Consider the following 14,290-nt stretch of genomic DNA (forward strand, 5'->3'; position numbering starts at 1 on the left):
GGAAACAAGAACAACAGCAGGTAGTAGACTGGAACGCTGGACTGGAACACAGCAGAAGATAGCCTGGAACGCTGGACTGGAACCAGGAATAACAGCAGGTAGTAGACTGGAACGCTGGACTGGACACAGCAGAAGATAGCCTGGAACGCTGGGCTGGAACACAGCAGAAGGTAGCCTGGAACGCTGGACTGGAACCAGGAACAACAGCAGGTAAAGGCAACTGGAGGCCGGACTGGATCCAGGAACAACAGCAGGTAGCAGACTTGAAGCTGATGAACACAGCGGAGGGTCAACAAGCCGGTGGTCAGTAACGTTCGGACAGCAGAGGTACCAGGGGTAATACAGAGGGATGGTCAGGCAAGCCAAGAGAGTCTAGTGCAGGCAGATAGCAGGATCGTCAAACAGGAAGCCGGGTCAGATAACAGGAAACACAGATTAGATCAGGTAACACTCACAGAACGCTGTAGAGCAGACAGCGGGGATGGAGTGTGACAGGCAGGTTTAAATAGCCCGCCGGGCACCAGCGGGAGTGCGCGCGCGCGTGCCTGTGCGTGACCGCACCCGTGAACGCGCGCGCATGCGCAATGGGACCCGTGGCCGGGTTCCCGTGCGCCTGGGACGCCGGTTACTGGCAGGATCTTCGTGACATTGCCCCCCCCCAAGGGGCAGCCTCCGGATGCCCCTTTGAAAAAATCTCTCTGGATGAGCTGTTTTAAAGGCTTGTAACAGGTCTTCAGCATGAATATTATCCTCTGGTTCCCAAGAATTCTCCTCTGGGCCAAACCCCTTCCATTTTATTAAGAATTGGTTTTGATTACCTCTTTTCCTGTGGTCCATGATAGCCTCCACCTCGAATTCCTCTTCCCCATCTACCAGGATTGGATCAGGAGGATCCGTACTTCGACCTGGAAATGGGTTAGTAATAGATGGTTTAAGCAGGGACACGTGAAAAACTGGATGTACTTTTAGTGAATCCGGAAGTTCAAGTTCATATGCAACTTCATTAATTCTCCGTTTAACAGGGAATGGTCCAAGAAATTTGGGACCCAACTTCTTGGAAGGGCAGGCCAACCTAAGGTTTATGGTGGACAACCATACCTGATCCCCAGGTGCAAGTAAGAGCTCACCTCGCCTCTTTTTATCGAAGGTCGCTTTGTTGTACTCCTGGGTTCTGGTCATGGTGTCCTGTAAAACTTGGTTGTTAGAGGTAAAGAAATCCAATTTCTCCTGGACTGCGGGTACCGTGCATTCTGGAAGAGAATTTGGTAAAAATGAGGGATGGAAACCATAATTCGCAAAAAACGGAGTTTGCTTGATAGCAGAGTGAATAGAATTGTTATAAGCGAATTCAGCCAATGGTAAAACAGCAATCCAATTATCTTGGGAAAAAGAAGAAAAACAGCGCAAATATTGTTCAAGAGTCTGGTTTGTTCTTTCTGTTTGCCCATTAGTCTGGGGGTGATAAGCCGATGAAAACGAGAGTTCAATGTCCAAGGTCTTACACAAAGCCCTCCAGAATCGAGAGGTAAATTGTACCCCTCGATCTGAAACGATGTTAATTGGTACCCCATGGAGCCTGACAACCTCTTTAATGAATGCTTGTGCTGTTTCTGTAGCTGAAGGGGTACCCTTCATTGGGACAAAGTGCGCCATCTTCGACAACCGGTCCACTATGACAAAGATTGAAGTGAAGCCCCCGGCCGGGGGTAGTTCTACAATAAAATCTATCGAGAGCATTTTCCAGGGTCTATCTGGGACAGGCAAGGGTTTTAGTAGACCCCATGCCCTTGTTTTGTGCCCTTTGTTCCTAAGGCAGGTGGTACAGGACTCTACAAACTCCTTACAATCTTTGCGCAGCTGAGGCCACCAGAAGGTGCGCTGAACCAAATCAGTGGTCTTAGCCACACCAAAATGCCCAGCCAGCGCATGATCGTGACAGAGCTCTAGTACTGGAGCTCGTAGTGTTTCAGGTATAAAGATCCTATTCTCATGCCACAATAACCCATCCTTAACCTGGAGTTCTGTCTTAATGGAAGATTCTATATCTGCGGAGGCCTGTTTAATCCGGGAAAGCAGGTTTCCCTGAAGTAGAAGAAAGTTCCCAGGAGACAAAATGGTGTCTGGAGGGGAAATCTCTTGAGGTTTGTGGAACATCCTAGACAGGGCGTCTGGTTTGGTGTTCTTGGAGCCGGGACGGTAAGTGACATGGAAGGAGAACCTGGAGAAAAAGAGAGCCCACCTGGCCTGACGTGGTTTCAACCTCTTTGCAGACCTCAAATACTCCAGGTTCTTATGATCTGTAAAGATTAGAACTGGATGAGCGGCACCCTCCAACAGATAGCGCCACTCCTCCAATGCTGACTTGATTGCCAACAACTCTCTGTCACCTACATCATAATTTCTCTCTGCCGTGGATAATTTACGAGAAAAGAAAGCCACAGGATGCAGCAGGGCCTTGGTTCCCTGTCTTTGGGATAATACTGCTCCTACAGCAATTTCAGATGCATCCACTTCTAGAATAAATGGCAGAGAGGAATCTGGGTGTTTCAGTACAGAGGCGGAGGTAAAAAGGCCCTTGAGAGTCTCAAAAGCCTTTTGAGCCTCGGCCGACCAATGGAAGCGTGTACCCTGTTTGGTAAGCTGTGTGATGGGTGCAATGATAGCTGAGAACCCCTTAATAAATTTGCGGTAAAAGTTAGCGAATCCAACGAATCGCTGGATTCCTTTCTTATCCGTCGGGACTGGCCAATCTAGAACAGCCGTGACCTTCTGGGGGTCCATTTTAATGCCCTTACTGGAGATGACCAACCCTAAAAATGGGATACTTTCCTGTTCGAATTCACATTTTTCAGCCTTTGCATACAGACCGTGTTGTCGAAGTCGACCCAGTACACTCCTGACGTGCCTACGATGGGATTCAAGGGAACAAGAGAAAATCAATATGTCATCTAAATAGACAATGACAAACAGGTCTAAAAAGTCACGTAGCACATCATTAATAAAGTATTGAAATGTGGCAGGGGCATTACACAGGCCGAAAGGCATCACTAGGTATTCAAAATGCCCATAACGGGTACGAAAAGCGGTCTTCCATTCGTCACCATCCCTGATACGAACTAAATTGTAGGCCCCACGGAGGTCAAGTTTGGTGAATATGGTAGCCGTTCCCAGTCTCTGAAACAACTCGGGTACTAAGGGGAGAGGGTACCGATTCTTCACAGTAATCTTGTTTAGTTCGCGGTAATCCACGCACGGCCTGAGAGTCTTATCTTTCTTCTGCACGAAGAAGATGCCTGCACCTGCGGGGGACGTGGATGGACGAATGAAGCCTCTTTTGAGGTTTTCATCAATGTATTCCTTCAATGCCCCTTGCTCCACTTCAGTCAGGGGGAATATTCTTCCAAAAGGAATTTCAGCACCAGGAAGCAACTCGATGGGACAGTCATAGGCCCGGTGAGGGGGTAACACCTCTGCCCTCTGTTTACTAAATACGTCCAGGAAATCATGATAGGCTGAAGGAATGGATTGAAGCAGACCAGGATCTGTATCTAGGCATAACAGGGTAGAGTTCTCCTGGATGTTCTGGGTTCTGCAAAACTGTTGGCAGTAAGTAGAGGAAAAGGTCACCTCACCCGTGATCCAATTTATATCCGGATTGTGGGCCTGTAACCATGGCATGCCAAGTATTATGGGGAACAGAGGTGAAGTGATGATGTCCAGGCGCAGCTGTTCCTGATGCATGTTGGAAATGAGAACAGGTATTGGCATAGTCTCATGGGTGACAGGTCCAGACTTGATAGCGGTTCCATCAGCTAGATGGATAGAAAGTCCATGAGCTTTAGGTGACAAAGGTATTTGGTGTTGGATGGCAAAACGAGAATCCATGAAGCAGCTGCAAGCTCCTGAATCAATAATGGCGGCGACTTGTAGATCCTTCCCTGGAAGCTGTAGCAGAAGAGGCAGAGCAAGGTGAGTGGTATTTTTAACCAGGGATGTTACATAGTCAGTAGATAGGGATAAACACTTACGGATCTTGAGAGGACAGTTCCTGACGTAGTGCCTGGGTTCCCCACAATACAGGCACAAGTTATTTGCACGACGACGTTGTCGTTCCTCTGGGGTGAGTGAAGGTCGCAAGACACCCAGTTGCATTGGCTCAGGTAAGTTAAACGTGGAGGTAGGTGGTGTTGATGATGGGTGATGTGGAACCTTAGGGGTAACCCAAGTTGGACGAGGAGACCCCATAGCTCTCTCCGACCTGCGTTCTCGTAGTCGTCGATCGATCTGGATAGCTAGATCGATTAAAGCATTTAAAGTCTGTGGTGTACCCACCCTGGCCAGTTCATCCTTCAGAGGATCAGAAAGTCCCAACCGAAATTGATAACGGAGAGCCGCATCGTTCCAGTTAGTATCCGCACTCCACTTCCTAAATTCAGCCACATAATCCTCTGCTGCTCTGCGACCTTGTTGCAGGGTGTGTAGAGCCGCTTCTGCAGTTACAGATAGCTGGGGGTCATCATATAGCTGACCTAGTGCGGCAAAGAAAGTGGAGAGGTTGGTCAGAGATATGTCTTTTTGCTCTAGGAGGCGATGGGCCCAGGTTTGGGGGTCACCAGAGAGCAGAGAAATCACATAGCCCACCTTTGTAGCCTCCAGGGAAAAGGTACGTGGCTGAAGAGCAAAAAATAGTTCGCAAGAATTGCGGAAAGCTCTGAACTTATGGCGATTTCCGAAGAAACGTTCAGGTGTGGGAACCTTAGGTTCCGGAGGGAGCATTACCACCGTTGAGGAAGGCCCAACTGAGGGAGCAGGAGCAGAGGAAGCTCCCTGGGCCCCAATGGGATTAGACAGGGTTAACACTCGTTCCTCCAGTCTGGTGTATCCTTGCTGCAGACTTTTGACTGCTTCAGTCAATCCTGCCAGGTGTGCACAGAGTTCCTCCATGGGAGATGTTCCCTGCTCAGGCTCAGACATGGCTGTCTGCTACTGTCACGTACCTGGTAGGTTGTGAGCCTGAAGTGCAGGAAAAGACCTCCCTTACAGCTCCCACTCCCGTTCCCCTGGAATGGAGACAGAGGGCCAGGAGTGAAGAGTGGTATGGGTGCCTGGCAGGATCAACAGTTGCTGAAAGTCCAGTAGTGGTGGCACCCTCTGAGGAGTAGACTGAGGACGGGGACTGGAATGCAGGACTGGAACCAGGAACAACAGCAGGTGATAGCAGACTGAGAGCTGGACTGGAACACAGCAGAAGATAGCCTGGAACGCTGGGCTGGAACACAGCAGAAGGTAGCCTGGAACGCCGGACTGGAACCAGGAACAACAGCAGGTAGTAGACTGGAACGCTGGACTGGAACACAGCAGAAGATAGCCTGGAACGCTGGACTGGAACCAGGAACAACAGCAGGTAGCAGACTGGAACGCTGGACTGGAACACAGCAGAAGATAGCCTGGAACGCTGGACTGGAAACAAGAACAACAGCAGGTAGTAGACTGGAACGCTGGACTGGAACACAGCAGAAGATAGCCTGGAACGCTGGACTGGAAACAAGAACAACAGCAGGTAGTAGACTGGAACGCTGGACTGGAACACAGCAGAAGATAGCCTGGAACGCTGGACTGGAACCAGGAATAACAGCAGGTAGTAGACTGGAACGCTGGACTGGACACAGCAGAAGATAGCCTGGAACGCTGGGCTGGAACACAGCAGAAGGTAGCCTGGAACGCTGGACTGGAACCAGGAACAACAGCAGGTAAAGGCAACTGGAGGCCGGACTGGATCCAGGAACAACAGCAGGTAGCAGACTTGAAGCTGATGAACACAGCGGAGGGTCAACAAGCCGGTGGTCAGTAACGTTCGGACAGCAGAGGTACCAGGGGTAATACAGAGGGATGGTCAGGCAAGCCAAGAGAGTCTAGTGCAGGCAGATAGCAGGATCGTCAAACAGGAAGCCGGGTCAGATAACAGGAAACACAGATTAGATCAGGTAACACTCACAGAACGCTGTAGAGCAGACAGCGGGGATGGAGTGTGACAGGCAGGTTTAAATAGCCCGCCGGGCACCAGCGGGAGTGCGCGCGCGCGTGCCTGTGCGTGACCGCACCCGTGAACGCGCGCGCATGCGCAATGGGACCCGTGGCCGGGTTCCCGTGCGCCTGGGACGCCGGTTACTGGCAGGATCTTCGTGACACCAAGTGTATGGATCATGACCAGAAAGTTTTAATTCTCGTTGGTACATGTTTTCACTTTAGACACTTTAGAGGCACATGGAACATTTATTTTTTTGTAGTATACACTACAGGATTATGAAAGACCAAGGACACCTTTAGGTGCCCCAAGGAAAGTAGTAACTATGTGAGCTATGGCAAACAGTGGGCGTGGACAAACAGCTCTTGCTGACATCATTGGCCCGCCCCCAGTGACGCCGAACCCATAGCTCCCAACTGTCCCTGATTTCGAGGGACTGTCCCTGACTTGGAACAAAGTCCCTCTGTCCCTCTTTTTGGTCTGATCTACATAGTTGAATATAAAATGCACTTTTTATCTTTCAAAAAGTGTTTTCCAATTTCTAAATTGCTGCATTTGTAAATTTTAAAAGCCAATATAAAGGAATAGTAGTGCATTTAACCAATCATTTTTCTGTGTGATTCTCCTTTAAGAGGGCAGGGCAGGTGCATGGCCTGGGGTGTGTCCTATGCCTACATACTCTTGCTAATAGGTGTCCCTCATTCCCATCTCCAAAAAGTTGGAGGTATGAAAACCTGCCCCCAGACAGACGCTGCAGCTCCCGGACAGGAACAGATTTGTGTGTGTCTAGCCCACAGCCCAGTCTAAATAATGTGTCCGGGTTTCAGGCAGACTAAAACCCGGACACATGATTCAAAACCCGAATTGTCCGGGTGAATCCTGGACAGGTAGCAACCCTAAGTGGCAGGCAAGTTCACAGCTTTGATCAACAGTGTGCTATCTCCCTGGCAGGAGCATGTAGTTTGTAGCTGGGCCCCTGCACATCCACCAGGCTCTAAGCTCCTGCCATCCTTGCCTTGTGGATGATCTGGCTCTGCGTAGCCACTGGTCATTGTGTCTGCCTAGTCTAGTAGTTTTTGTTTATATTATTTTGTTTTATATATTTCAGGGTGATTCTGGAGGACCTTTAATATGCGAGAAAATGTTTCGGGGAATTGTGTCTTTTGGTCCAAAACCATGTGCGAACCCTAAAATACCAGGTGTCTACACATTCCTCACCAAAGAGTATATCGATTGGATTGAAAAGGAAATAAATAAGAAAACAAATGCTATTAACTAGCCCTTTTGTGCTTTTATATCTAAAAATACTGCTAGTTCCTCTTTTCTGAACCCCTTCCTCATAGCTCATTTTCCCCCTCTGCTTACTATAATATAATACCCCTTTTCCAATCTTACCTGTTTTCAAAATTCTCTAAATTTCCTTAATTTGAAATAGGGATCTCTAGCATTCAGGGTTCCTATATATTATATATTAGCAAACAGCAGATGCATAATTCTTTCTATCATCCTGATCCCACCACATACTCAAGATGACTCTTTATACTATGAACACAAATTATGGTTATTTTTGTTGTTTCATCATTGGTTATTTTATATGACTCTGTACTTGCTTTGTTTGTAATTTGTGAAATGTTGACATTTTACTGCCTTTACATTGTATCTCTGCCACTTTGGAGCTTTTTCATTGACAATTACTGATAGTAATGTTAGATGTATCCAGATGTAAATAAAACAGGTGGAGAGAAATGTGTCCATTTAATCAAAGCAACCAATTCTCATGCTGGCTTGACAATAAAGTTTTACCTTATAGTCATCCTCTTTTTGTTTATTGTTTTCTTAATAACCTGCCTATTTACTAACCTAAAAAAGCAACATACATAGCTAAACAATATATAGCAAGCTATTAGAATCTTACACCTTACTCATGTCTGATTAGCGTTAACTGAAATTCATTTTGTTGCCATACAAATACAGTAGTACCTTGGATTAAGAGCATAATACCTTTCAGAAGCATATTTTTAATCCAAAGCACTTGTATATCAAAGCGAGTTTCCCCATAGGAATTAATGGAAACTCGGATAATTAGATCCAGTTTCACTGCTATTGTATGCAGTGCCGCATGTGGTCAGAGGTGGGGGGGCACCGGAGATACTCAGAAAGGCTCAGAGACCACTTGGAGGCGCTCGGAGACACTCAGAGGCGCTCGGAGACACTCAGAGGCGCTCGGAGACACTCGGGAACGGAGTGTTTCCGAGTGTCTCCGAGCATCTCCGAGTGTCTCCGAGCATCACCGGCCTCCCCGCACCTCTGGCCACATGCAGTACTGCACAGGCTTGAATTCTGCTCATCTTGCGAGACAACGCTCGCAAACACGAGTCAGGATTTAAAAAAAAAAAAAACTCGTATTGCGAAGCGCTCGTAAACCACGTCACTCGCAATCCGAGGTTTTACTGTATAGCAAAAAGGGGAATTCTACCTTATTGGAACCCAGCAGTCAGGAGTGGGAGCATTGATTTGTAAAGAGGCTGTAATGGTAATGATCTCTATCAGTCTCATGTAACGTGTCTTTATTATCTTTACTGTCTCCTACAACATGTCCTAACCACACCTGTAGTATGTCCAGTCTCTCACAGTCTCCTTTATTAAGTCTGCATTCTCTGAAAGTTCTTTCCGTAGCACTGCATATACTAAATACTGGATTGATTTACTAAAATTGGAGAGTGCAAAATCTGCTCTGCATAGAAACCAATCACCTTCCAGGTTTTATTGTCAAAGCTTAATTGAACAAGCTGAAGTTAGAAGCTGATTGGCTACCATGCACAGCTGCACCAGATTTTGCACTCTCCAATTTTAGTAAATCAACCCGTATGTGTGGCCCTTTTGTGATGTCAGAGGTGACAGTTGAAGCCCCCTGTACCTCAACCACTAGCTTACAGTATCCAATTATTGCCTATGCAGGGAAAAGAAACAGGGTCATTTTACTCCCCATCAGCATGTAGTCCCCTTTCCTAACTGCTGCTCCATTTTGCTTGGCCAATGGAACTGATTGCATTCAGTAGTAGCTGCATAGGCGTGCGCAGCCTGTTGCATTAGGATGTGCACCCTAAACCAAAGCTTAAACACACATGCGTGTGTGTGCGTATATATATATATATATATATATATATATATATATATACACATTTTTTTTTTATACATTTACATGCCACAGATTCAATTACACCCTCTGTTGCTTTTAGTAGGTGTAGTACCCACTGAGAGTGACAAATTCAAATGAAGCTGCAAGCTCTCACCACCTCTCAAATGCACATGTGAATGAGCCCCTACAGTACATATTCCTGCATGTCAATGGTGAAGGGCAACTCAAACAAAATGTCATGCCTTTTGCTGGACTACGAATAAACAGCAGGTGTACATCCCTGATCACAAAGTTGTCTCACAAAAATTGTAAAGATTTAGCATTTCTACTCACATATATATATATATATATTTTTACAGTACAGTACAGACTTGCTATATGTACACTGTGCACTGTCCCATGTAAAACATTTGATCTTCTCTCTTTGTGTGCCAAAAGGATTAGCAAGGTGATCTCTGTCCCAGTGTGCAGTATGAGCTGAACACACAGGGTGAAGCACAGGAACTGGCGTGACTCTTTGCTAGGACACAGATGGCACCTTGGCATTGTAATTGGAGAGGGGGACCTAGAATTGTAATAGGAGGCGGGCATTGTAACGGGGGGGTACCTGGGCAGTGTGACAGGAGGGGGGTACCTGGGCAGTATTAAAGGAGGGGGATACCTGGGCAGTATTACAGGAGGGGGGTACCTGGGCAATATGACAGGAGGGGGGTATCTGGGCAGTATTACAGGGGGGGGGGTACCTGGGCAGTATTACAGGAATGAGGGGTATCTGGGCAGTGTGACAGGAGGGGGGGTATCTGGGCAGTATTACAGGAGGGGGAGTACCGGGGCAGTATTACCGGAGGGGGGTACCTGGGAAGTATTACAGGAGGGGGGATACCTGGGCAGTATTACAAGAGGGGGGTATCTGGGCAGTATTACAGGAGTGGGGGGGTATCTGGGCAGTGTGACAGGAGGGGGGTACCTGAGCAGTATTACAGGAGGGGGGTATCTGGGCAGTATTACACGAGGGGGGGTACCTGGGCAGTATTACAGGAGGGGGTGCCTGGGCAGTATGACAGGAGGGGGGGTACCTGGGCAGTGTGACAGGAGGGGGGTACCTGGGCAGTGTGACAGGAGTGAGGGGGTACCTGGGCAGAGTGACAGGAGGAGGGCAGGATAACAAGAGTAGGGGGCAGACTAACATAAGGAGGACAGACAGTGTGACAGGAGGACACGTGGAGGGGACACACTATTCTCTCTCACTGTGTCTTATGCTGGCACCGGCCTTCACTCGATCATCACACACAACACATAGTGTGATCACAAAGAATGCTCAGAATACCCCCCTCAACCCCCCCCCCTGCTCCTCAGGTTGTTCTTTCTCTTATGCTCTGTACACACGATAGGATTTTCCGACAACAAAATCCATGTTTTGGGCAGTATTACAGGAGGGGGGGTACCTGGGTAGTATTACAGGAGGGGGGGTACCTGGGCAGTATTACAGGAGGGGGGGTATCTGGGCAATATTACAGGAGTGGGGGTACCTGGACAGTGTGACAGGAGGGGGGTATCTGGACAGAATTACAGGAGTGGGGGGTACCTGGACAGTGTGACAGGAGGGGGTATCTGGACAGTATTACAGGAGGGGGGTATCTGGGCAGTATTACAGGAGGGGGGTACCTGGGCAGTATTACAGGTGGGGGGTATCTGGGCAGTATTACAGGAGGGGGGTATCTGGGCAGTATTACAGGAGGGGGGTACCTGGGCAGTATTACAGGAGGGGGGGTATCTGGGCAGTATTACAGGAGGGGGGACCTGGGCAGTGTGACAGGAGGGGGGTACCTGGGCAGTGGGACAGGAGTGGGGGGGTATCTGGGCAGTATTACAGGAGTGGGGGGGTTCCTGGGCAATGTGACAGGAGAGGGGCAGGATAACAAGAGGAGGAGGCAGACTATATACCTGATGAAATAAGATAATATGTGGCGCTATTCTACCCTCCTGTACCACCCTGCAGAGGACAAATACACTATTAACATATCAATCAGTATATCTAAAGTTTTTCTACTACAGATAACAGGTGTGTGGCAATACACCTTCCAATTAAAAAAGGTATCTGGGAAGGATTCCAGTTTCTATCTGACTGATAGTACCAAAAAACCTTCCTAAATAATAAATACACCGTGTGGTAATCTTCAATGTATCCCAATATCAAGCCCTATGTACCAAATGTATTAATAAAGTGACTGTGTGCCCAAAGTAACCAAATCAACTGAATCACATGAGTGTCAACAAAATAAAAGTAAAAATTATATAAAGTGACATCAATATGTGGCTGTAAATAACACCCAAACCACTTAATAAAGTGCAATAGTATTAAATGAGTGTGCAAAAGATTTAAAATATTCCGTGTTAGTATCATAAAAAGAGTGAATTCAAATCCTCACAATGTAGCGATTATAATGACACAAATGTGCAAAAAATGTCATAGGTAGTAAAACTGCAAATAAAAATGCGGAAAAAAACTTCCCGCAGCAACACATAAATACTAAATAATATATAACAAATAATATTCAGCAAACAGTGACATATGTGCAACAATGTTGTAATAGTTAATAAAGTAGTCCAAAAAAGTGACAATAGTGCAATAAAATCCACACCGCTGCTATTGTCATGCAACTTGTGACTTCTGGTGTTCACACAAACAGTATATTTAAAAGTGCAGATAGCAGTGACTTGTGCTGTTCTTCTCTTTTCCTTCTGGTGCACACACCAATTGTTCCCCCCAGCCTCTCACCTCTAGTAGCGGCCCCCAAATGGGCCGAGTAAGGCAGATGGATAGTGCTACGGTAGAGTGGTTTCCTGCAGTAGTACACCTTTTCCTGAGGGATGCCCGTGGACCTGGCTCTCCGTCTCATCTCTCGCCTCTCACATCGGTCCCACAGCAGTAATTAAAAAGAAAGGAAAACCTCCCATAGTGTAGTAGTTAAAAATCCACTTTATTGCAGCAAACGTAGTACTGTAACTTACAGAGAAGTAAAAAACGAGCAGTAAAGACAATGCTGTGGCTTCCAGGTTCGGCCGTCCCCGTGAAGCGTCGGCACCTGGCTCCTCCTACACTGACGCGTTGCGTCATACCACGTGACTTTCTCAAAGGGATGAGGAGTCCGGTGCCTGCTAGCCAGTTAAAATAGACGCCGCTGTCATGGTAACGGCATACACAAACATTCAAAACAATTCTCCGTACATATTGAAATGCGCTTGGTGAAAAATATAGGTGATTCATTGGTACAAATTTCTTAATGCATGATCAGTAAACCTTATTTCTTCTCCAAAAGCAAGGTTAGACAAAAGGAACAAAATACCCAACTACGAATAAATAATCTAATATCCCATTGACATCTATGTTGCCCGCAGCTGATATACCACCTACGCCATCTGGTGGGGACTGAAAAAAACTCCCACAACATAGTAAAATATCTAGGGAGAAAAGCCGGAAGAAAACAAAAACTAGGAAGCAGCAGAGGAAATTTATACTAGAAAAAACACTGGTCCACCTCACTGGACCTAGCGACTCTAATCACTAAACATCAAATGCTCAAACAGAGACACATAAAAGGTATAAAAACCATGTTAATAGTCAGGGTTTTTCAAAGACAAAAGAAACCTTATCTAAGCCAGTCAAATTAAGACTATATTTCACATAGTAAAAGTTATGTATAAAATCACAGTATTGCCTGACAAAAGGCGCCATAGTAGGGGATATACAATCAAAACAAATGGCACCATCAACTTATTAATAACCAACAAAGGGATTACAATTTATATGGAATAAGAAGTAATAAAAATGTATATTAAAATATTTATATAAAATTCTGTTAAAAATATTTTTAAAAATTAGAGATAAAACAGTTCAAATCAAATTCCACGTTATGTCCTGAAGGCGATAAAGTTCGTAATTCGTGGATCCATCTGGACTCTGCCTGGCTAATTCTAATAATTTTGTTATCGCCCCTCCAATGGGGTTTGTATTTTTCTATTCCACATACTCTCAATGATGAAGGGTCACTATTATGGTACTCTGCATAATGTTTAGATAAACTGTGCTTATCATAGCTCTTTTTTATATTGCGTACACGCTCTTTTAATCTCATCCACAGTGCTCTCTTGGTTCTGCCAACATATTGGATATGGCAGGGGCACTCCAACAGGTAGATAACACCTTCACTCCTGCACGAGATGAAGTCCTCTATCTCATAGTTTTGTGCTGTAACACTGGACCTGAAGCTTAGTTTTCTCTTCTTATCTTCTCTCGTGTGTCTGCAAGTATAGCAGTTTTTACATGGATAAAACCCTTTGCCTTCGAAAAAGGAGAATTTTTTCTTTTTTGGGGGGTCTAAAACATTTTTTGCCAGGCGGTCCCCTAATGTCGGGGCCCTCCTATACACAAATTTTGGTACGTTTGATAGAATAGGTCCTAAATGACGATCCGTTTTGATGATGTCCCAGTACTTTTTGACAATTTTTTCAATTTGTTTATATTGGATGTTATAGTCCATGATTATGGGTACATTATCTTGCTGAATTTAATTTTTTTCCCCATCCTGTATTCGTTTTTCTATGTCCATTGATGTGACATCTTTTATTTTTTCTTCAATAAATTTGGCATCATATCCCTTCTGGACAAACCTTTCTCCAATCATTTTCGCTTGTTCCAGGAATGTTTCTTTCTTAGTGCAGTTACGTCTAAGTCTAACCAATTGACCCTTTGGTATGTTGTTCAACCATAATGAATGGTGGCAACTATCCAGAGGTAAATAACTATTCCTGTCAACTGCTTTAAAATACGTCTGGGTGCATAACTTTGTTCCTTCTATCTTGATCAGGAGATCTAAAAAATTAATTTTCTCGTCACTGATCTCTCAAGTCAATTTTATATTTTTATTATTAGTATTGAGATAAAAACAAAAGTCAATGAGACTCTCTCTATTGCCACTCCAGATAATAAAAATATCATCAATAAAACGTTTAAAAACTGTCAATTGTGGTCGATTACTATACAATACTTCTTCTTCCCATTCTGACATATAAAGGTTCGCCACACTGGGCGCATATTTAGCGCCCATTGCAATTACGCATATTTG

At 45.7% G+C, this 14,290-nt stretch overlaps 1 protein-coding gene across 5 annotated transcripts in view; it reads left to right on the forward strand.

The window, feature by feature from the left end:
- Positions 1 to 7,838, forward strand: part of LOC141133309 (granzyme A-like) — a 153,781-nt gene extending 145,943 nt beyond the window's left edge. For all 5 annotated transcript variants that reach the window (XM_073622636.1, XM_073622623.1, XM_073622613.1 and 2 more), the window contains one exon: positions 7,134 to 7,838. In XM_073622636.1, the coding sequence (XP_073478737.1) occupies positions 7,134 to 7,304 (171 nt within the window). In that variant the 3' untranslated portion in view covers positions 7,305 to 7,838. The remainder of the gene's footprint in view (positions 1 to 7,133) is intronic.
- The last annotated feature ends 6,452 nt before the right edge of the window (positions 7,839 to 14,290 follow it).

The sequence above is a fragment of the Aquarana catesbeiana genome, linkage group LG01 (assembly GCF_042186555.1).
Source record: "Aquarana catesbeiana isolate 2022-GZ linkage group LG01, ASM4218655v1, whole genome shotgun sequence".
Classification (NCBI taxonomy): Eukaryota; Metazoa; Chordata; class Amphibia; order Anura; family Ranidae; genus Aquarana; species Aquarana catesbeiana.